Source organism: Octopus sinensis, linkage group LG6 (assembly GCF_006345805.1).
Source record: "Octopus sinensis linkage group LG6, ASM634580v1, whole genome shotgun sequence".
Classification (NCBI taxonomy): domain Eukaryota; kingdom Metazoa; phylum Mollusca; class Cephalopoda; order Octopoda; family Octopodidae; genus Octopus; species Octopus sinensis.
Genome location: NC_043002.1, coordinates 86,456,651 through 86,482,272, shown reverse-complemented (window position 1 = coordinate 86,482,272; position 25,622 = coordinate 86,456,651). Strand labels below are relative to the sequence as shown.

Here is a 25,622-nt window from a genome sequence, read left to right as displayed (position 1 = left end):
ATATACATATATGGGTACAGGATGTCACAAACTATAAACAACATGAAAAATGAAAACAAATGAGTTGACATGCAAACAACAAGAGTAACAAATGAAAAAACAGGACAAGTAACATAAAGAAAGACCCTTCATCTGTTGTCGGCTGTCCTCATTTTGAGCATTGAACAACAATATGAATCTTCAAAGGCAATTGCTTCCACAAATACCAAAATAAATTTGGGATTTGAAGAGGGTCAAAGTTGGTAACAAAAATAGGACAGTGGACACATACAAGGAAACTGAATGAAAACAAATATAGAGGGTTGTTAGACCAGACAAAGTTAAAAGAGCGAATGCTAGAGAAATATTTTCTTTGATAAGAGAAAAGATAGATGAGAGAGGCAGTTAGGATATGTGCAGTCTCTACAACAGCCCTGAAGGAAAAGAAAGATGATCACATGAAGAAAAGAAAGATGGATGATGGTCACATGTGGGCAACAAGAGAGAGAGAGAGAGCAAAGAAGAAAGAGGGAGACAGACAGAAAATGGTGAAGGGGAGAAAAAAAAGGAATTCGAGAAAGGATGAGAGAGAAAATGATAGGGTAGAGTCGCATCAAAAATATTAAGATAAACTTACTTGGAAATGGATGGGTGGCATTCAATCAAATAATAATATAAATAATATATATACATGCATATATATATATATATTGATATGCAAACAACGAGAGAAACAAATGAAAAACAGGGCAAGTAACATAAAGAATGACCTTTCATCCTTTGTCAGCTGTCTATCTACTCCTCATTTTGAGCATTGAATGACAATATGAGTTTTTGAAGGCAGTTGCTCCTGCAAAATTTCAACCAGTGTTGTTTAATTTACATCCCTTTAACTTTGTGGTTCAGCAAAAGAACCTATAGAATAAGAACCAGACCATAAAAATAAGTACTGGTGTTGATTTGTTTGACTAAATCCTTCAAGGTGATGTCCAAGCATGGCTGCAGTCCAGTGACTGAAACAAGGGAAAAATAAAAGATAAGCTAGCAATTGTTTATAATCTCTATTAAGTCTCTTTTTTAATATCAATTCCTCCCACCACCTGCATACCCAATTTTTCTTCTCCTGAATGTTGATCCTCAAGAATTCCCTATCAGCCCATGTTTTATCTGCAGTCATCAGCTTGTAACTATTCAAGATAAACATTAACCTCATGGAACTCAATAGTCATTTAAGGCCTTCACATGTCCTTAAGGACTTGTGAGTTCAACCTCTTCTGCTAGATTAAATCAATTCTTTCTTTCCATCTTTTCCATAAACTATTCCTGAGAGGATTGTGAGGCATCCCCTCCATAGAGTACTCTCAGAAGCAACCACCATTACACTTTTTGGATTAAATTCCCAAATATGACCAAATGATGTTATGAATATCATCCAACCATATAATTCTTGGTTTACCCCTAGGTCTCCTGTTGATTGGCTCAACTTAAAGAGTTTGTCTTGCAATTCTTTCCTATGACATTCTAACCATATGTCTGTAGTACTGTGGTTTCTCAATGTGTAGAAGTAGTGGCTCGATCTGGAGAGACTCTCTGATCTCTGACCTGTGCACCTTGTCAAGTGAACCTGAAATCACATGGTTGTAATGCAAGCTTCTTAATCACATTAAGAAATGTCCTTACATGTAATTTAACCATAGGTCATCTCTAATTGAGCAGACCTACATTATTCTAAAAAATGAAAACAAAATATTCTTATGACTTGTATGTTTACAATGTTTAGAACAAACTCTTATTTCAGACAATCACTTGAAAATAAGAAAAGGGATTTAACATTGGAAATAAGGCTGATTCATGAACATCAAGATTATTTTCGAAAATCTTTACAAGCAGAAGCAGAAAAAAGATTGCAATATTATAGAGAAAACAAACTCAAAGTAAGATTTTTTAAAAACATGCTCATAAAAATAACCAAGTCCCTAACTATAGTTATCTCAAGTTAATGTTTGTTGACACTTCCTTGGTTTAATTTAATTGACTAAGAAATTTTCATCATAATTGTAGGCAAACTGCATAATAGGAAGGGACCTAATAGGTGGATATTGATTTTACAGGAAACCGCTAATATATATTGTTGGACTCACAATGATTGTGGAGGAAATGGTTAAGGCAGCTTTTGTACAGTTTTTACATAATGTTTAGACAAGCAATAGGCCTATAGTTTTCAGGCAACTCAGTGGTTTCGTTCTTGGTTATAAGATTTGTCCATGCTGTAACAAGCCAATTTGGTACGTCAATCTGATTTTCCATAGTGCTTCTGAAAATATATATTAGTGGTTTCCTGTAAAATCGATATCCACCTATTAAGTCCCTTCCCATTATGCAGTTTGCCTACAAGTATGATGAAAATTTCTTAGTCAATTACATGTTTTGCTGTTAATGCTGGTACAGTATTCTCTCTTTGTTACATTTAGTCATGATGCTTTAAGGTTAAGATCCCTCTTTCTGTTACAGATTTTCAACCAGAATGTTTGAAGACCTTGTTTTATATGCATAGAATAATATACTATATGTATGTATGTTATTATGGTTGTTATTTTGATAAATAAATAAGTTAACATTTTAATATCCTAAAGCTGATGAACCAACTATTGTGCTTCTCCATTTTCTTATTTGCAATATAAATTAATGGTAAAATATCTCTTTACCTTCACCCATTTAATACACTAGGTAAGTTAATTGCAATGCAATTAAAAACACTTGTGTATTAATAATTGGGTATTATACCAACAGTATATTGGATAGATATTATCCCTTAGTGGGTTGGACCCACAACCCTTAACTTTCTTGGAGTTATATATACATATATATATATACACATACTATGATGCATTTTTAATACAGTTAGTATTTGTTACTAAACACAATATCATTGTAAATACAGTTATTCTATTTATATTTATTTGTAGTGAAAATTTGATCCTGTCTCTTTCACATTATTGTCACCCTTTTGATGTAAACCGAAAGAAAGAAGTATATTCTTTGTTTATATATAACATGCTGTTATATAATGAAATACTGTTACATACAAAATGAAAGTGAAATGAAGCAAGCTGATATACAGATATATATATATAATAGCAATGTAATCTTAGCATTACTTTAGTATTACCTAAGTAATGTGTATACATACACAGATGTGCCCCACTGAATTTGTTTCCTCATAACTTTCAGAAAAATGGATATTTTTTAAGGAAATTTTCTATAAATATTCTTCAGATAGTGTAAGTTCTGATTATATCTGAATTTCTTGTGAAAAAATGTTTTGGGGAGAATGGGGAGAAAAGATTCAGAAAATTCACACAGGTCTGCTTTGTTTCTTCATAACTTTCATAAAAATGGGTACTATGAAATGAAAGTTTTAACAAATGCCTTTCAGAGTGTGCAGATTACAATTATATTGGAATTTATTCTGGAAATAAGAATTGGTAGGATGGCATATACATATTGACACATATCACATATTTTGGAAAATTACTATTTGTAAATTTCTCAAGGAGAGATATTCAGCAACAGTACTCTAGTGTGAAGATTATTTGTCAACATAACATGGCAGTCCTGGTTTAGGATGAATGTTGCTGTAATTTAGCCCCAGGAGGCCCTTTTTTGAAAATATAAAGACACAGATCATGTCAAATAGCTAGCTGGAGACGATGTTTCCTGGGGCTAAATTACAACCACATTCATCCTAAACTTGGACTGCCATGTTATGTTGGCAAATAATCTTCAATCACATATTTTTTTGAAAAAATTTATTTCACAACAAAATATGTCATATTGGAATCTACATCATCTGAAGTGTAACTGTAGAAAATTTAATTTGAAAAATATCCACTTTTCTTAAAGTTATGAAAAAAGAAAGTCATTGGGACACATATATGTAGGTATGCTAAAGCTAACTTTGACCAGGACACTTGGTTACATCGTTACTTGGGAATGTGGGGGTAGTAAAACTTTGAAGAACACATTGTAGATAATCCTTTACATCTGCATTTCTGTTTTTTGACGGAAACATGCACATTTTTGCACACACCTGCACACGCACACGCACACACACACAAACATACATACATGTGTACGATGATCAGCTTGCAGTTTCTGTCTGCTAAATCTACTCACAAGCTTTTGGTTAGCCTGAAGTTATAGTAGAAGATACATGTCCAGGGAGGCCTCACAGTGAGACTGAACCCAAGACCACATGGTTGTGAAGCAAACATTTTAACCACACAGCTATGCCTGGCACCTATGACATATTTTTCAAATGGGTGGCATCACCCAATAAAACTAGTATCTCTTCTAAAGACGCTGCAAAACGTTGATGCAGTGTAAAATGTTAACCCTTTACTCAAATGGACTAGGTGGTGGTTATATGTAAGGAACAGATAAAAGATAGAATTAATAATTTTCAACAAATGATAGTATTTATAGGTTTAAGAATGAGCTGTCTATTAGAGAAAGCATAATTAGGTTCAAGTAATTTGTCTGGAACATGACCATAAGCAATAGGAAGTGAATTGACCTAGAAATTTGTGTTGCATAATTTATCAAAGCCTTTGCTAATATTGATTTGACAGTCTTGCTTTTACTATGACTTTTATGCAGTTGAAGACTTGCTGTGATACAGGAAAATAAGTGTTCAAAACTTATTTTTAAGAAGCCATATTGAAATCAACTATGAGAGGAATATAATTCAAATTGCAGTAGGCAATATTTTGTAATTGAATTGATTATGTTGAACATTTTGGTGATAAAAATCTAATGAAAATAATATATTTTTATAGTTTTGGGACCATTACAGGCTCTCCCAGACTGATGTGATTGATGGGAATGTTGTTGATGTGGCTGATGTATTTTGTGTTGATGTTGTTGATAAGGCTGACATCATTGCTTTTGTTGATATGATTGATGTGGTTAATGTGATTGATGTGGCATATATAAAGAAATTCAATATGACACAAGAGGTGGTTCTTATGTCTGGTTCCATCACTCTTTGGAAGTGAAATTAGCAAGTTACTCTTTTATAAGATTTAAGATACTGTTTCCATTTAATTGTAGTTGGCACAAGTTGAGAGAGAAGTAGTTAGAAGTCAAAATGAGGATAGCATCCATCTTGCAAGCAAGCTGTTTAAGGTTGATAGAAGAGGAAAAAAAATCAGGGCTAGTTATTTTATTGAGTTAAAAGAAGATTTTGCTTTGATGATATAGTGAATGAAAGAGAATGAATCTGAGATATATTTTTAAATGTGAATGAGCAGAGTGGTGGCAAAACAGATAGCAAATGTTATAGCATGACTCTATCTGTAGAGCCATCTTAGTTAAGAGAAGTTGATTTGAAGATTTTTTGATAAGTGACCAAAATGTGTGATGGTAATTTGGGAGAAACAATGAGCCTGCAAGGTATTTTGTGAATAAAGACAACTTATATTTTGCTAATGCTTTTTTTTTAATATTCTAGTGGGTGAACTTCTCACAGCTGTAAAAGGACTGTTAGTGAGATTTGATACAGTGGTTTTTGGTTGTGTAGTTCTGTTAGGTATGTGGAAGGATATATCAAGGAGAGCAGTTTTGGGTAGTTGCTTCTTTGGTTCTAATAAATTAGAGAAGAAGCTAATTTACTATCAAGTGTATATTCATAAAGGGCTTAGCTATATGGCATATCATAAGATCCCAAAACCTGTTGGCTAAGGGCCTCTCTAGTGAATGGCCTCTCTAGAATATGGAAGAGGAAAGTACCCCATTACTCAATGTCAACAAAGGGGATTGTATTTCTTTGGCTATCGATCACTGGTGGCCCTGTTATCCCATGGGTTCTAATAGGTTAGCAGGAATTTCCTGAAATGTAAGCATGGCCCAAAGGCCTCTGTTCTGGAGTTCAGGATGTTCCTTGGGCTGAGGGAGTCCTTTAGGATCCTCACCCATTTTGCAATGCATAATTTACAACGATTGGTCCCATTAATGTAGGGGCCTGGATTTTCTTGGATTCTCCATGATATAGTTTAGGGAATCCCAGTGGTAGTGATGTGGGGGTATTATCAGCCTGCTTTTGTGGGGGTCACTTGCAAGCTATTATCTTCTTTTCCTTCTTTTATTTGTTTTAGTCATTGGATTATGAGCATGCTGGGGTACCACCTTGAAGGGTTTTTAGTTGAATGGATTGACCCCAGTACTTATTTTAAAACCTGGTACTTATTCTATTGGCCTATTTTGGTGAACCACTAAGGTACAGGACATAAACCAACTCCAGCTGTCAAGTGGTGGTATTGGACAAACATATATACAAAGACAAACACATGCATGCACACACATGCACATGAACACACACACACACACACACTTTTAGTTTCTATCTACCAAATGCACTCACAAGGCTTTGGTCAGTCTGAAGACACTTGCTCAAGGAGCCAAGCTGTAGGACTGAACCTGGAATTATGTGGTTGGGAAGCAAACTTCTTACCACACAGCCATGCCTATGCCTATTTAGATCTTTTGAATCATTCTTAGAAATACAAAAACGTGTGGAACTGGTATTAAGTGGTTAAATTTGAGATTTAAGGCAGCTGCCAGAAGATATGTGAAGACTGAAGCTGAGATGTATCAGTAGAGTTAGTTAGGGATACAAACAATCTTGTGACTGTTACATTCAGAGAGATTATTACATTTAAATAAAAAACGAAGTCAGAGAATTAATTCTTAATACGAATACTGAAGAACATACTAAGATTCAAATGGCGGTGCCCCAGCATGGCCACAGCTCATAAGCTGAAACTAGAATCAATCAATCAATCAATCACATTTTAGGTTTGAGTTAGTATAAAGAATATAGAAAACATAGTTCACAAGGGGCAATTAGTGACAGGGTGATGTATCTAAATTTCCAAATTTCTAATTACATCTTCAGGCTGAACGAATTCAAAAGGAAGCCCTTGGTATGAGTGAAATTATTGAGAAATTAGGAAATGATATAAAGATGTTTAAAGAAGACTTTAAAAGGAGACTTACAGAATCAGCAGCACATATTATAGAAGAACAGGTAAGTAAATGAACCTAATTTAAACAACAGAATATTGGCTTCCCATGTGGAAATATTGTAGGATGTTAAATCTAGATACAATTTATTATATTGGAATACTCTCATCATAATAGGTAAAGAACAAACTGGGGGTTTTCAAAAAACAAATCAAATATAAAAACAGTTGGGTCATTAGCAATTCATTTTTTTTTTTGCAAGGGAGAAAGTCATCTTGTTCAATGAAGGCTTGAAGGTCAAAACTTCAAAATCAGTCATCACACGTCTTGTGTAAAATTATAATAAGTATGTGCTCTACGAAATGTATTGAGTAATCCTTCAGTTTAATGTACAAGAACTGTTTGATTATAACGCAAAATAAAAACAACCATTTACACATAGCAACATTTGAGATACTTAATTGGTCTGTAGAGAAAATTCATTCCATAGATATTAAAACTTACAGGATCCTGTCATCAACTGGAAATTTCATCAGAAACAGTAATATCTACAGGCTCTGCGTAAGCGGTGACAACGGAAATAGAGGCTTGTTATCAGTGTGGACAGCTTTTGGATGTTGTATAGTATCTATCAGTCAGTACTTGCTAAATAGCATCATCAAAATTAAAAGCTGAGAGAATAACATTTTATATATCAGTGAGCTCCTCAGAAAGTACTTCCTTCCTAATGAATTCCCATATAATCCCAATACAGCTGGAAAGTATACCTCAAAGAAAATGTTGAAGTGAAATGCTCAGCATCAAGACATGGTTTCCTAATACTGCCATGAAGTATAGCCTTTCTCGAACTCACAACTGCTATGCTGCATCACGTCACATGGTGAACAGCAAAAGATTGCTACAAAATACCTATAAACAAAAGAGATAGTGAATCACTTGGAACTCAAAGAGGCAAGTAAAATTAATGATTGTGCCACAAGTGTGAAGTATCAAATGTGTGAAATCTTTCTCATTTCTGTGGAAGATTCCATATGTTTGTTCAGTAGCTGCTCAAATTTATCATCAAGGTACTACCTCCACATGTGATATGATGTCATTAAAATAATTTACTATGTCTTAAAAAAAGACTGTCCTGGAATAGAATTCTCCAGCTACTCAATACATACATAGGGATCAACACAAGGAGTATTGGTGGAACATTCCCATAAAAACATCTGGATATAATTGTTTGGGGCAGACAAGAAAAAGTATTTATAATCAGAAAGGTCAGTTGCTCTACTGATGTGAATATCTCTTCAAAAGTCCAAGAGAAAAAGGATAACTATGTGCAACTACTTCAAAACCATCAGCTTCTATATCCAGATTATGAATTCATATTCATACCGATGATAATTGGTACACTTAGTTTTGTTAGTAAATACCTAAGGGGCAGTCTGGAACATCTTGGCTTTTCAGAAAAAGAAATCAACTAGCTAACATGCAGATTACAAATACAATCTGTAAGCAGAATAGTAAATAATATGCAAGCCTTTTTCTCAAGTTCAGCATGTGACATTGTTCTTTTATCTACATTCCAATGACATAGCTAGCTTGTATCTTTGTTGGAAACCAACTCCTTCTCTAGAGGAATATTTCAAATAATTAAAAATAGAAGAGAACATTCATCCATATGCGGTGATTGCTCTATCTTCAAAGGTGATTGCCGACTCTCTGATCTTCATCATTGTCAATGACATTTCTGACATTCTGTCCATGACCTATCAGATGACTATTCAGTCCCACTGCAGATCTGCTTGGTTTGAAGCATGAGTGATAGATGAAAGCCGTAACTTCCGCTGGATTGATCAGATCACTTTGCAAGACATGATCCCTGTGAACTGCTATATGTCTTTTCAGATCTGAAATTGACTTGCCATTCTTTTCACCCATTTTACATGTTGAATCATCCAGTCTATAGGTAGGACATTGCATACAATTGATCTTTCATGAGACTTCAGAGGGTTGGCAACCTTGGAAAAGAGCACATGGTTACATGTTTCACACCTTCAGCATTTGATGTTCTTGTTGAGGTTCTGATGATAGAGTATCTGAGGCCAGCCCTTCAGGTTTCCATGCACAAGGTGACCTTCTTCAAAAGTTTATTCATACATACATACATGCATGCTACCATGTATGTATGTATGTATGTATGTATGTATGTATGTATGTATGTATGTATGTATGTATGTATGTATGTATGTATGTATGCATGCATGCATGCATGTATGTATGTATGTATGTATGTATGTATGCACGCATGCATGCATGTATGTATGTATGTATCTACGTACGTATGTATGTAGATATGTGTGTGTGTGTGTGCATGTTCATTGTACATTGTACTGTTAAATATCATACACATACATGTGTGCGTGGTGCTAAACTGAACAATGGATTAAGTGGGATAGCAAAAGCATAACTCTTGAAATGTGGCATGATGAAATAACTGCAAGTCTAATATAGCTACATTTCCTTTTGATATTAGTATCACTTGCAAGTTCCTTGGAAACATACTCATGTGTAATTACTTTAAGTGATCTAGAGCCGTTCTCCAACAGGTTATTGCTGAGATAAGTTTGTTCAGCAGATTGGGTAGATGTACAAGGCTTTTTCATTCTTCTCGAAAAAGTTTTGCCTTGATGTCAAGATTTCGATGGTTTTAAATATTACCAGAGCAGATTTCCTCTACAGTCCAGTTCAATATCCCAAATGTTGGTACTATTACTTTACAGTAAAAGCGTTATGGGATATTGTTTTTTTGGGGTTTTTTTTGTAAGAGGAAAGCTCTAACAGATAAATAATATAAAAATCTGGTGTAAAACATTTCTGCAACTTTTAGTTCACAGCACCTTTGTGTGATATATTTTTGTCACTTAAGAGGCATTAGCAGCATTTATTGATAAACAAAGGGGATAAGGGATAAACCTAATCTGAGAGGATGGATTGGCGGGTTCTCTGTTGTATAAACAACATCAGGGTCACTTCACAGCAGAAAAATACAGGATTCAAATCCTGTCATTGAGTCATTTGTTCTTTTCTGATCCCTAAATTTATGCCGTTAATGTTACATTTGTGTGTGTGTCTGTGCATGCACACATGTGCATGCACAAACACACACACACACACACACACACACACACACACCACACACACACACACACACAATATATATATCATTTTTTGTTATATATTAAATGCAGGCTGGTATTGATGAAATTGAAGAGACCAAAGAAAATGTAATGAAGGTTGTATTGAAAAGGATTCCCAGTTTCAAACGCCTCCAGGTCAAACACTATAAAGTAGAAAAATTATATAACACATCATCAAAAATGTTCACATGTAAGTAGGAAATGAGAAAGAGTGTGGACAGGTGGTCTAGTTTGTATAACAAACATTTGTACAATTTTTTTTTAATGATGGAATGCAAACAGCTTGTAAAAAGTGTTGAGAATAGGGAATGTACACAGACATGCAGGAAGTAAATAGACACCTTTAATTTTCAAAATCTTTTATTTAACACGCAAAGCAAACATTTGATATGTAATCGATAGGTAGGGCTACATACTTTAGTATTTTGTTGACATTTCCTTTGCAGTTTTTAATTCAGAAACTCTTTTTGGCATTGAACTAATGAACTTTGTGAGTGTCTCTTGTGGAATTTCTGCCCACTTTTCACACAACAATTGAAACAATCACGTGAATACAATGGAAGTAGTCCATGCTTAAGTACTTCGATATATTTTTCAGAGTTTATGGTTCCAACACATTCGATCAGCTCAGAACGACCATTGCTGTTAACAGCTCCCCATACCATTACAGAGATACCACCATGTTTCACAGTTGGTTGGAGTCATTTCAAATCAGATTCTTGATTGGGAAGCCTCCAGACCCAAACACGTCCACTGTCTGAAAATAATACAAATCTGGATTCATCTGAGAAAATCACGCTATCCCAAAATGAACTGGATTTTTCTGACATCTCCTTAGCCCATTTTTTTCTTTTCATGATATTAATTGGTTGAAAGAGAGGTTTTCTTCTCTCTGCTTGCCCATAATACCTAAGCTTATGCAGATATGTTACACATGTTCTTGGACTAACTTCTAGCTGTTTTGCAATGTCAAAAGCCTTTGAATGGGGATTATTTTCCACAATTCTCTTCAAACAGTGAAGCTTCCTTTCCGGGGGCCCATATCAGCTGGGACAAGAATCTGTTGATTCTTTTTCTTGGCTTTTGATTTGCACTATAATTCTATTAACAGTAGCAAGAGGAATTTGAAGATTTTCAGCAATTTTTCACTGGCTAAGACCAGCCTCAGATTGCCCAAAAATACAACCCCTTTGAAAATCTGAGTTCTACTGAATTTTTTGTGTGTGGCATGGTTACTCTTCGCAAATGTTTAATATAATGGCACCTGGAATGAAAAAGAATAATTACGTTGTAAATTCTACACCGCTGAAAACATATTAAGACGCTTAGATCAGAAATTTTGAAAATTAAAGGTGTCTATTTACTTCCTGCATGTCTGTGTATGTATGTATGTATGTATGTATGTATGTATGCATGCATGTATGTATGCATGTATATATGTATATATGTATGTATGTATGTATGTATGTATGTATGTATGTATGTACCTACCTATCTACATACTTACATACATACCTACACACATAGCCACCTTCCTCCTCATTGTCTTCTTTCTCATCATTGTCATCCTCGTCCTCTTCCTCTTCGTCATCATCATCATCATCATCATTGTCATTGTCATCGTCGTCATCTTCATCATTATCATCATTTTAATGTCCACTTTTCCAAGCTGGCATGGGTTGGATGGAATTTGTTGAAATACAATTTCTATTTCAACAACAAATTCAATTCAATCCATGCCAGGATGGAAAAGTGGGTGTTAAGCAGTAGGTGTCAAACAGTGGAGGTTAAAATGATGATGATGATTATGATGATATATGAAGAGTTTCAATAAAGTTTCTGCCTATTAAAATTTCAATCATAAAGTACTGGTTAACCTAAGCCTATAGAAGAAAGCATTTTCCCAAGGTGCCATGCAGAGGAATCAAAACTAGAGACCATGTGAAAGCCTTCTTAGTTTAGATAATTCCACATCTGCCTGTCAAAGTTAAGTTTATTGTTTCTCTTGCAGACATAAGTCAGAAAGAAGCAATTATAGAAGATGAAGTAAAATTTGCTGCAAGAAATCTTGAAAGTAAAAAAAAGAAATTGGTATTTACCTTATTTTAGATTTTCTTCTATTCATAGTTGTGTGAGTTAGTAAATCGTATACGTGTCTGTGTACTTTTATTTGATTTTATCAAAGGGTTATTGTTGTTGTTCTTCACTCTCATATCTCATCAAAGACATTCCAGCTCTGATCATTTGCACTTATTTTTCACAGTAAGGAATCTTAGGCCTTTTTAATTAATGTATTCTTTTCTAAGATGGTCGGGTGTGACTTGAAGGAATTTGTGGCTGTTATTTCTAGCAAGTCAAGCAACCATGTAGAAGTTTTCTTATTGATTTGTTGTACCTCTACCAAATTCCACTTGCAAGGCATTAATCAACCTGAGACTACAGTAGAAGCCATGGCATAACTAGAGTCTGTGCCCCCCTGCCCATCCCCCACATATACAGACTGATACAGCAGATCTAAGAATATCCCCCACCAATAAAAGCATCACCAGGGACAGACTCCTCTTCCTCCACTACTGTGTAGAAGACAACTCACAGTGTCACACAACCGGACTGACACTAGAAATATGTGGTTGAAAACTTTTCAGCCACATGGCTTTGCCTGCGTCCACATGAAATTGCATCCATTTATATCGAAGTATTTGTGTGTGAGAGAGTTCATGTGACTTTCTTTTATTCTTTTACTTGTTTCAGTCATTTGAGACTGTGGCCATGCTGGAGCAGCACCTTTTGTAAGTCAAACAAATCGACCCAAGGACTTCTTCTTTTATAAGCCTAGTACTTATTCTACCAGTCTCTTTTGCTGAACCGCTAAGTTACGGGGACATAAACACACCAACATCGGTTGTCAAGTGATGGTGGGGGGACAAACACACACACACACATGCACACACACACACACACACACACACACACACACACACACCACACACACACACACATATACGATGGGCCTGTTTCATTTTCAGTCTACCAAATCCACTCACAAGGCTTTGGTTGACCCAAGGCTATAGTAGAAAACACTTTCCCAAGGTGCCACGCAGTGGGACCGAACCCGGAACCATGTGGTTGGTAAGCAAGCTACTTACCACACAGCCACTCATGCACCTATGACTGTATGAATTTGTGGTTTTGTTTGCTGTGTGTATTTTATGAATGAATCTACATTAACCATTTAGCATTCAAGCTTACTCTGTCAAAGGTATTGCTTATTTATTCACATTGTTTTGAATTAATCCCACATTCTCTCATAGATCAGGATTTCAATGATGTGCTTGTTTCTTTTTAGAATGACATTGTAAGGTGTGTGTGGACAACCAGATCTAGCTGGCTTGAACATAAAACAGGTAGAATATTTTGGCTGGACATGGACAGTTTAAATACTAAAAGGTTAAAATTTACTTGGTTGTTGTTAGTTTAACCCCAGGTCAGCTCTAATCAAGTAGATCTATGATCAAATGATCAAACTGTTCCAGTCATAACTGTACCATTTTATTCTTAGTGTATACAGTACTATGTTATTCAATGTGCCTTTCCTTTTCATATGATGACAGTGTCTCGCTTGAGATGAATTTGGTTGCTGTTGTTGTTGTAATTTATCCCAAACAGAGAGCCCTGATTGAGCAAGCCTATGGTCAAAAGCACTTCAGCCATGACTATCCCATTTATTTTTAAGAATTGTATATATCTAGGACTACAGGATTAATGTGTCCTTCTGCTTTTATCATGATGGGGTGTGATTTGAGAAAAAATTGGCTGCCATTTTTAGCAAGTGTACAGGTTTACTCATTAACTATGATTTCTTTTATGTAGAGTGTGCCCTAATGAGCTTTTGTATTTTAAGTGCAAGTAATCAAATACAAAAGGTTTATACCCAGTCTATGATTTCCATACTGACCTCTTGCAATAGTGAATTCATAAGAATTACTGCTTTAGTTCCAGAGTTAGAATTGATTGAAACAGTCAAAGCCTTTTAATTGCAAAGATGTCAACCTGTTCTTGCAGATAATACAGTTATTTTTAATTTATTTGTCAAAATAATCATAACTGATGAAAGACTCAAATGGAATTATAAAGTCATTATTTATTCTGTGTGTTTTAGCCCTTTTAAAATGGTTGACGTAAATTTATGTTCACAATGTACATGCTTTAAATTGGTTGACGTAATTATACGCCACCTGACTTAGAACCTGTTGCCTGAGTTAGTACCTGTCACCATCCAACTGATAGGCCAGTTAAATGTTTCATGTAAATATCTACAACCCAATAGGCTGGTCCTGCCACTCTGGCTCTGCCAACATCATTGTCACATTCTGTTTCATCAAATTTGTGATTGTTGTGCCAAGCTACACCAAGCTCCACCACTTCACCAGTTGTTTCATCTGGTTCAGACGATGACTCAGAGAGTGAGTATTTTTCTAGTTCAGAATCAGATGATTCCAATAACAATGATGATATTCTGGTGAATCAAAGGTACTGGCAAGTGGCAGTGAATGATCCTGGACAACAGAATGTCGTGTGGCGAGTTTGAGACAATTTTGTCTGACAGCATGGGTTTACTGGTACGTCTGGCATAAAGGCAAAACTTGAACATGGAAGTTAGCTATTGGAAATCTTCCACAAGTTTTTGATTGATGAAATGTTCCAATATATAGTGGATGAAATGAATGACTATGCTAAAAACCATCCCCAGAATGTCAGACCCAGACATGACAGCGATTGGTTTCCAACCGCACGGGATGAAATCAAAGTCCTGCTTGCACTGTTGATACTGATGGACATCATGAAGAAACTGAACCTGGCATCATATTGGAATTGGGATTCAACTATGTTAACATCTTTCTTTCCGAAAATGATGCCACGATGTTTCCATACAATGAAGGGATGGGCAGGGTTGATCACTCAGATCAGCTGGCAATGACACACAAATCGGTGAGAAAATTTGTGAAATGATACAAAAAAAAGTTTATTGCTTATAGTTGATATGTGTGTTGTGATTTTTGGCAGATGCTTGGTGGTGTGGGGGATGGATTGACATTCAGGAATCTATTGTTCCATGAAATGATCAAAGCATCAGACCTGCCAAAGTACAGAATGTGTGGATGTCCCCAAACTGGACTCTCTCCTCACTGCATGGTGAAGGGATGTGGACATTTTCTATGACTGTTTCCCCCCACTTCCAAGAAGACAAGTGCTTCAAAGAGATGCACAGTATGTAAAGCAAAAGAGAAACATAAGAAAACTTGATGCCATTGTTCACAATGTGATATGCTACTGTGTATGGTGCTCTGTTTTGAACTCTACCACACTAAAGTCAATTTTTGAATTCACGTGATTGTAAATACATGAAGTTGATCTGACTTGTGCTATTGAGTGACCTTATTCAGGAATAATACCACAAGAGCATCCTGCATAAGGATATAGTTTAGGTAAATGAATAGTACTTCCACTAAAGCAGTTGACGTAAATATATGCCAAACATTATCTCAGAGCTTGAGTGCCGACCTCAATCAGCACAATTACCATTACTGCACACAGGCAACTGAATGAATTACTACCGTAAACTGGTTAAAGCAGTTGATATAAATATTCACCGAACCATTGTTGTGCACCAATTGCTGATCTCAGCTGAGATGATTACCGTCAGTGCAACCTAGTTGCTTGATGAAAAAGAAAACCGTTACCACAAAGTTAATAGCATAGTTAGGGGGAGAAAGTTAAATGGTTCATGAACCTTTTTAAGGGTCCCTTGCTCTAGTAGAAAAAAAAAGGAAGATAATTATCCTCAGACTGGAAATCCTGTCCTGACTCTTCCAAAAGAGTGAACTCTTCTAAAAGCAAACAACAGCAAGGCAGTGGTGTTAAACTAGGTAGTGAATCAAGTTTACTCTTGAAGAACAATTCGTCCAATGGACTTCACATAATTTCTGTTTAAACTTCATATAATTGGGCTACTATTTTTAGTGTTAGCATAAAGGCTCCCTCATTGGCTCAGATTCTCTTTTCATAAAATGTATCTTGATGAACTTTCATATTTTAAGCATAACTAACCAAATTTAGCTATTGAATTCCATTCACAAGGCTTTGATTGACCTGAATCTTTGGTAGAAGACATTTTCCCAGTGTTGTGCTGTGGGATTAAACAGGAATGTGACACAAGTGGGTCTTTAAACTAAACCTTTGGAAACATGACATTGCTAAAAAAATTATTCTTAACTAGACACATTGCCAACTAATTTGTAGGGAATGAGTACAGTTGATTGAATTGCCCTGTGTTTTGTTGAGAAAGTGCAAAGTTGACTCTTTTATAGGCATTGAATTAAGAAATGGAAAAAAAATATTGCAACTGAAGTCAGAATTGAAATTAAAATGCTTTTAATTTCATTCAAATGTCAAAGTATTCTTTAGATTCTAACTCTCTCAATGGAAAAAATTCTGTATGAAACTTGTTATGTGTACTCTCTTTTTTATTACATAGTGGATGATAGGAAGGAGCAGAAGTACTTGTATAAGTACTGTTGATTGAGTTACCCTGTGTGTTTTGTTGACTTTGAAGGCAATACAAAGTTGATTCTTTTTCAGGCATTGGACCATTCCTTCTTCCTCTTCACAGTCCTTGCACTGTCCCTTTCTAACTTCAATGTTAAGGAACAGAACTAAATACTTAACAGTATTCAATCCTGTATGCTATGATCAATGGTATTTCATTACCTTTCAATAATGTTGGCATATAGCCATATTTCTTTCAGGAATAGAGTTGATCCAAACCAACTCTGCCACTGGTACTTAAATGCTACATATTTCTAAGTTCATATCATGACAGAGTCAATATATCATCCTGGGGAATGAACTCAGAATGTAAAAGGAGGTAACCAAATACATTAATGCTTTTTGTTGGGCTCTTTGCCAATTCTGCCATCTGTTGCCCCTTTTAACAAGAATAATATATTTCAGAATCATGAAATACTGAGTTTTGTTACATTTTCTATTTGTTTGAGAGTTAAAGTGTTGCCTTCATTGCATAGATTATGATTAAGAAGAGATGATGTTAATGCTCTGACATTTTCTTATTTGTTCAGGCTCAATGGAATGCAAGAATTGAAAATAACCGTAAGGCTTATATTAAAGCTTTAATTGTTAATGCTAACAAGATAGAATGTATTGAAGAGAATATATATTCCGAGTTAAATAAAATTCGTGCCATAATGTTAATCAATTCTCAACTTAGAGAGGCAAGTATTTGGAAGGAAGATTCATTTATTTTAACTTTGAGGCACAAACTTATTCTACTAACTTAAAATTTACCCTTGACAGTCTATAGAAAATTAGTCTACAATTAATGATAGCATGAAACTGCAGATGGTTGTGGTAGCAGTGGTCATGCTGTTATTGTTGTTGGTGGTGATATTGGTAGCAGCAGCAATTATTAAATACTTAGGAACTCCTTTAAATGCAAGAACTTATTGCTAACTACATTTGTGCATTTGCTACATACAAAGTTTCTCTTCTCAGTCAGCCTGGTTGTAATCCCATTGCATCTCTTATGCACCCAAAATTTACATTTGGTAAACAGCAGAATTTCTACCTTTCTTCATATTGAGAATAACTATCTCCCTCTAGAACTGCAATATTTGATCACCATCATCAACTAACCAGGTGAGGAATGAATCCCACTTAGCTAACTGATCCTTGATTTGCTATAGAAGAATTGTGAAAGGTTTTTCTTCTTCAGACACTATGTACAACCAGATTATCTATATGTACATCCACACTGAATAATGAAAACATAAAATTATTGTAATTATTGTATTCTTGTATGTCAATGATCTAGTTCCCATAGTTTAATTGATCACAGATTTTAGAAAAAAAATTCCAAACATACAATCAAGATGCCTCAAAGTAAACCTAGTAAAGGATAAAGTTTTAGTTAACTGGTAAGGAGACAGATCTCTTGTGCCACTGGAAAAGTGGCCATGCTCCATAAGCTGAAAAGGAGTAAGTAGAAATTCTAATAAATGGACCGATTGTAAACTATGGGTGTGCAAGATGGAAAAATGGGATCAGTGGCAAGCTGACAAAGAAAACAGATTTCATATGTAGAAAAAACACAGTAGTTAACAGTAAGTGTACTCATGAAATAAATTCTTAAATGGAAAGCTTTCTTGGAGTTGTTGATTAAGTGACATAATTAGCAGTAAAGATGGAAGAGAGAGATGGGGATGGAGGTGATGGTGAGTGAAATGTGTAATTTTTAAAAAACTGTTTCCCTCTATTACTTAGCTCATCTGTAACACTTCTACATGATCAGTTGAAAGGTAAAGCAAAGAGTGAAAGAGAAAGGAAAGAGAAAAAGAGGGTAAGATGAAGAGTGAGAGAGAGAGAGAGAAGTGCTGTGTATTGAGTCTATAAAATTGTGCATAAAGTAGATAAAGCATATATGTAAATTGTATTAAGTAATCATCGTATTTCAATTTCCTTCACTTTTCGATGGTCTGCAGATGAGTGACTATCTTTCCATACAGACACAACACAGGCTACACTTTCAGGTTTTATGGATAAAATTTTCAGAAACAACCCAATAAGTTTACCATTAATTCCGGGAAATATTCATGGGTCCCACTAGTTACTTATTATTGAGACCATCGCTCCCAGTTGCTTACCATCTTCCATCTTCATTCCTATCCATCACTCTTTCCTTTATGTTACTCCCTCCTCTTTAACCCTGACAAGCCGTGTTCCTGCTATAGTAAGAATAGCATAGATGTAATTTCTGCTGGATTTCCACTAAAGCGGTGATGAACAACATATGCAGAAAAAGAAGGTAAAATGCTAAAACTAGACAACTGATCGCATTGCAGTTTTGTAGTCGAGCATGTTTAGGACTCATTGTTAAAGGTGTCATCCATAGCTTTTGTTTGTAATTGAGAAAAGGACTGATTTTGTGATGAAATGAGCATGTGATGTACCCAGCATTTTGTCTTGTAAACAAGCAAAGCCAAGACTCTTTGCAGTTGAGGAAATTATTGATGATATTTATTCTTTGGACAAAGCGTTTACACTTGTGCCAGCAATAAGAGTGACTCAGACAATCAAACTGGTGAAAGTGATGAGGAAAGTAGCAATTCAGGTGAACAAATAGTGTGATAGACCTATTATTGTTATTCTGAATCTTTTTGTGATTCTGTTCATTAGTTTGTCTGCAACTGTTACTCTTGAGCAACTATTTATTTTTTTGCTCAGGAGCCCAGATGGAGGAGACACAGGGGCCCAGGTCTGAGAGGATTAAAGAGGGCATTTACATCCATCTATCTCTCTCACTTTCCATACTCCTTCCACTTTTATTACTCTGTTTCTCTCTCATCACTCTCCATATCTGTCATGTCACTTATGCTGTTTCTATTCAACCTTATTACCAACAATTGTTATGTAGCAGTCTGTCATTCCCCTTCACTAGTATCTATCATCCTGTTGCTCACATCACTCTGATTCTTCCTTTCTTTCACTCTTTTGCTTGGGCCCTTTTCCCACCCAGTTATGTGACAAAAAAATAAATAAAAGTGTGGGCTCTCTTTAGTCTTGCCAAGTGTGAGACAATCCTTTGAAAGAGGTGAATGAATGAATGACTGAATGAATGGAAAGAAGTGAGGGTTGAGAGAATTGTTTAGTATTGTCAGGGAGATAGCATAACCTTCCTGGTGATGGTGTCATGGTAGAATATATCCAGTACACACTGTAAAGTGGTTGGCAAATGAACAGAGACAATAGGATAGTGAGGGCTTTTTAGTTTTGTTGGTGACATGTTAACTTCCTTCAAGCTGGTGGGATGTGCAAATGTACCCAATATGCTTTATAAAGAGGGTGGCAACATAAAGGACAATCAGCTATAAAATCCACAACAAAAATTTAATAAGTACAAATGCGAAATTGTCCTCAGGCTATTTGGCAGTTATACCAAATATAAATTGATCCATGCCAGTATAGAAAAGTGAATCATCATCACCATCACCATCACTACTGCTGCCACTACCACTGCCATCACCACCAATGCCATCACTATCATTATCCCCAACAATTAATGCTGGCAGGGTTTGGATGGTTTGACAGGAGCTGGCAAGTGAGAAGACTGCACCAACTCTCCTGGCTGCCTTAGCATAATTTCTATGGTTGGATATCCTTCCTAACACCAGCCACATTACTGAATGTACTGGATGCTTTTTATGTGGTACCAGTTCCAGACATATCCCAAGTAACTTGGAAGATGAGCCCTTTCAGCCAGGGGTAAGAGGGAGGGAGAGTAGTATTTAGTGGGGTGACTTTTACCAGGTAATGATAGGTTGATAGAGAATATGATAGAGAGGGACAGAGACAAGTGTCTTGCTGTAGAGGAGATACATTGCTAGGAAAAAGAGAGAGGAGAGAGAAAGGAGGGGAGAGAGAGAAAAGAGAGAGAAGAGAAAGAGGAGAGAATAGAGGGAGAGAGGAGAGAAGGAGAGAGAGAAGAGAAGAGGAGAGAATAGAGGGAGAGAGGAGAGAAGGAGAGAGAGAAGAGAAGGAAGAGGAGAAAAGGGTGATGAGGGAAAGAAGAGGAGAGGAAAGAGAGAGTTGAAAGATGGCCGAAAGAGAAGTCGGTGAAGAAAATGTGTCAGGGTTGTACCCCCAAGTTACAAAGTGGTGCATGTAAACTGAGATTGATGATGATGATGATTGATTTGTATCTAATCACAGGCTTTGGAAGAGAAAGAAATTATGTGCAAATACTGGCAGCAGAAACTTGACAATGACGGGGAGCTGGCTAAAAAGCTACAAAGCCAGGTGAATGAACTTAGAGGTAAGCTTAAAATATCTTACCAATCATTATTATTTTTCCCTTTTTTTTTTCAATGGGAGAAAAGGCAGTGCCTATGATCCTTATATTGGACAGCCTGAAACTGGTAAAAGGTAAGAAAGGAAGAAACCATGTCACATGGATTTTTCTTAGACAGAAAACTGAACGAAATACTTCTGATGGAGTAAACTTCATTAAAAGCTCCCAAGTGGCAGATGACAAGAATCCTTTCTACTACAGATTCAGGGCATGAAATTTGGGAGGAGTAAGTTAGTCGATTACATTGACCCCAGTACTCAAATGATATCTACTTCATCAATCTGAAAGGATGAAATGTGAAGTCAATATTAGCAGAATTTGAACTCAGATTGCGAAAGATGGGTGAAATACCGCAAAACATTTTGTTTGATGTGTTAACGATTAGGCCAGCTTGCTGCCTTGTCCAGATGTTGGGAACAGTTGTTCTAAATGTATCTAATAACATTTTACATAACGGAGCATGTAACACACGCATGCGCACACTCATGCATGCATGTACATATGCACAAACACACACACACACAAATATAAGCATAAACATATAGTTTATTTATAACGGGGAAGCTATATTTGTGACACAAGTAGCTGGAATTTCAATCAAAAGCATCTACCAATATTGCAGAATTCAGCTGATTTGATAAGGTTTTTTTTTTACTAAAATTTTCAGTTTTTCAGATTTTCAGTTGCCACATTTGAATATATAAAAATGATAAAAATATTCAAAACAGAAATTTCCTTAATCTCCTATCTTTTAACTCTTTTATCAAATACCTTCCTCTATCAAGATACAATAGAACAGTGTCAGCTGCTAGCTGGTTGATGTAAGACAAAATTTGTTGTATTGTAAAATTACCATCACAAGATAAAAGGAACAGTATATACACACACACACACACACACACACACATGCACTCACACACATATATATGTATTTATATTTCTCTCTCTCTCTCTCTTTCTTTCTCTCTCTCTCTCTCTCTCCTCTCTCTCTCTCTCTCTCTATATATATATATATATATATATATATATATATATATATATATACATATATTTCCTCCTCCTCCTCATTGTCATTCAACATCCACTTTTTCAAGCTTGCAGGATGGTGACACTCACCCACAATCATCACATGACATCAAGACAAGGGTACATACACTCACACCCAGACATTCACACCCACATGCACACACATATACAATTATATATTATATACTATATATATATATGTATATATATATATATGTATATATATATATATATATAGTTGTGTCAGGGGAGAGTTGTTCTGTTTTAATACCTTATTAATTAACACACACACTGGTTCAGTTTCCACTCATGTATTATTATTTTTTCCCAACATTTTCATTGCTTCTTGCAACCTCTTCAATAGTTGTTAGTTCTGTCCGTTATCAGAGCTGCATTCTTTTTTTTTTGCTTATGTGCATGTCTATACACATATGTATGTATGTACGTATGTATGTATGTATGTATGTATGTATGTATGTATGTATGTATGTATGTATGTATGTATGTATGTATGTATGTATGTATGTATTTATGTATGTATGTATGTATTTATGTATGTATGTATTAAGGGGGTTTTCATGTGCTCACACCGACACACATATAGTCACACATTAACAGCCACAAAGTTAGTAATAATGAATAATCTCTGATGTCATTTGACAAATGTCAGCCAAAATGGCATTAATCAGCTAAGCTTTACCTGCTAGAAATAGCAACCCAACTGCTTTTAAATTATATCCCAAAGCTGAATGTTCAAGAATCAAACAAAGGGTAGATTTTCAATCCCAGGATCATTCTGATTCCAAACAGTTATAATATGTCTGTGTAGAACAAATGTAGACTGAAATACAGGGGTCCCAGATGGACAGACAGAACTTTGATTTTATTATTATAGATATACATATTTATATATAGGCACAGTCATGGCTGTGTGGTAAGAAGCTTGCTTCCCAACCACATGGTTCCAGGTACAGTCCCACTGCATGACATCTTGGGCAAGTGTCTTTTACTATAGCCTTGGGCTGACCAAAGCCTTGTGAGTGGATTTGGTAGACAGAAACTGAAAGAAGCCAATTGTTTTTATGTATATATATATATAATATATATATATATACATATGTTTGTGTTTATGTGTGTCTGTGTTTCTCCACTCACCATTGCTGATGCTGGTGTGTTTATGTCCCTTTAACTTAGCGGTTCAACAAAACAGACTAATAGAATAAGTACTAGGCTTACAAAGAATAAGTTCTGAGGTTGATTTCTTTGACTAAAACCCTTTAAAGTGGTGCTCCAGCATGGTCGTAGTCAAATGACTGAAACTGTATACATACACTTGCACGACAGGCTTCCTTCAGTTTCTATTCTCCAAATCCACCTAAAAAGCTCTGGTTGTCCAGGGGTTACTGTAGTAGACACTTGCTGACAGTATCATACATAAAACCCAATCATGTGTTTTCTCAGCCTCACAGCTGTACCTGCACTTTATATATATATATATATATATATATATATATATATATATATATATATATATATACCAACACACACAAGTGACCTCCTTCGGCTTCTCTCCACCAAGGGTCACTCATTGCATGCACGTACATGTGTGTGTGTGTGTGTGTGTGTGTTTTAAGTTACTTTCATAACTCTTCTTACAATATAGTATTTTTCATTTCAACAGACAGTCTCAGATGAAGTCACTTGCCAAACATCTACAACTCTGAACTGTCACCATTAAATTAATACACTGGCTATATCTGTTGGCAATAACTTTAATATAGTATATAACATTATGGTTCATTTTTATTCTAGAACTGTTGCAGATGATGCGGAAAATGACAGAATTCATGGTGGAGGTAGGTTTTTAGAAATTCTCCCATATTTGGAAATAAAACTGATATAAGAGAAGAATTATATTTTGGATATAAATAATATTTTGAAAAGTATACTTTACAAAGCAAAAGCAAAAGCAAAAGCCAAATCAAGAACATATCTCTATTGAGTAAAACAGGTACAATGCCAACTTTCCAAATACTGATGGTCTCTGGAACCTCTTATAATCTACACTAATTTACAAGCAGGAACTCCAAATTCCTGTGACAGCCATGCTAGTTTACTTGGTATCTTGCAGTGTGCTATATTAATATAAACGAGTATCATCATCATCATCATCATCGTCATGTAATGTCCTCCTTCCATGGGTTGGACAGTTTGACTGGAGCTGGCCTGGTAGGAGCCTGTGCCATGCTTCTGAGTCTGTTTTGGCATGGTTTTTATGGCAAGAAATATGGAACTCTTCACAAATTTGCATGTCATCCTTGTGCAGGGTCATGCTAATCTTCTCTGTATTGTTCCAATCTTAGTATATGTGTAGCCAGAGCAATACATTTATACTAATGTACAAGTAGGTACCTGTATTTCATTTAATCATTTAAGTAAATTTCATATTTAATTCAGAGTGTGATCAGCTCTGGTTCAGAAAAGTCAGTAATCTGGAATAGTTTCAGTACCAAAGATACCAGGAAATTCATGTTGTATCTATACTGGAGAAGGAAATGCTGTTGAAAATTAATACCAATTATAGTAATTACATGTGGAGGCATGTGGCTTAGTGGTTAGGGTGTCAGAATCATGATTGTAAGATTGTGGTTTCAATTCCTGGACTGGGCAACACATTGTGTTCTTGAGCAAAGCACTTCATTTCACATTGCTCCAGTCCACTCAGCTGGCAAAAATGAGTAACGCTGCAATGGACTGGCATCCCATCCAGCTGGGGAACACACACGCCATAGAAACTGGGAAACCGGGCCCATGAGCCTGGCTAGGCTTTAAAAGGACGCATTTATTTATTATTATAGTAATTACATAGGTTTTCAAAGGTAGTGGACTGACTGGCAGAATCTTTAGATCATTGAACTAAATATGTTGTGGTATTTTCTCCAACATTTTACTTCTAAGTTCAAATTCTGCCAAGGTCAATTTTGTCTTTCATTCCCTCAGGAGTCAATCAATAAAATACCAATAAAATATTAGAAGGCAGGTATTGATTTAAATGACTATCCCTTTCTCCAAATTTCTGGCTTTCTGTTGTGTTAGAAATTAAGGGCAGTGGATTAGCCGTGTTGTTAGAGCATTGGACAAAAATATCTTGTAGTAGCTGTTCTTACTTTTGTCTTGTGGTATTTGTTCTGAGTTCAAACCTCAATGAAGCCACCTTCGTTTTTCAGCCAGTTGTATTTGCTAAAACACTAAGAATAGGCAAATATTCTGTTAAGCTACCTAATTGTATTTGTTTTTTAACGCTAATTTTAGTCAACTCAGCATAGAGAACTGAACACAGAAGAACATTTGGAAAACATATCAGAAACAATGGCTTCTTGTGGGAAAACCATGAGTTATATTTATGAAAAAATTTATGGTTGGTTGCAAAGATTTGAAGACAGTTTTGGAGAAATTGAAAAAATAAAGGAATCTTGAATTCTTCA

At 35.6% G+C, this 25,622-nt stretch overlaps 1 protein-coding gene and 1 non-coding gene across 2 annotated transcripts in view; one reads left to right on the top strand and one right to left on the bottom strand.

The window, feature by feature from the left end:
* The window catches only part of LOC115213289 (myosin-11-like), a 59,864-nt gene extending 34,242 nt beyond the window's left edge, over positions 1-25,622 (top strand). Inside the window, exons 8-15 of the mRNA XM_036504125.1 lie at positions 1,778-1,913; positions 6,935-7,066; positions 10,242-10,380; positions 12,202-12,281; positions 17,327-17,479; positions 20,973-21,075; positions 23,950-23,993; positions 25,450-25,622. Coding sequence (XP_036360018.1) covers positions 1,778-1,913; positions 6,935-7,066; positions 10,242-10,380; positions 12,202-12,281; positions 17,327-17,479; positions 20,973-21,075; positions 23,950-23,993; positions 25,450-25,614 — 952 coding nt within the window. The 3' untranslated portion in view covers positions 25,615-25,622. The remainder of the gene's footprint in view (positions 1-1,777; positions 1,914-6,934; positions 7,067-10,241; positions 10,381-12,201; positions 12,282-17,326; positions 17,480-20,972; positions 21,076-23,949; positions 23,994-25,449) is intronic.
* Positions 24,419-24,525, bottom strand: LOC115213577. The gene has a single exon (XR_003881829.1). It is a non-coding gene; the product is annotated as a U6 spliceosomal RNA (small nuclear RNA).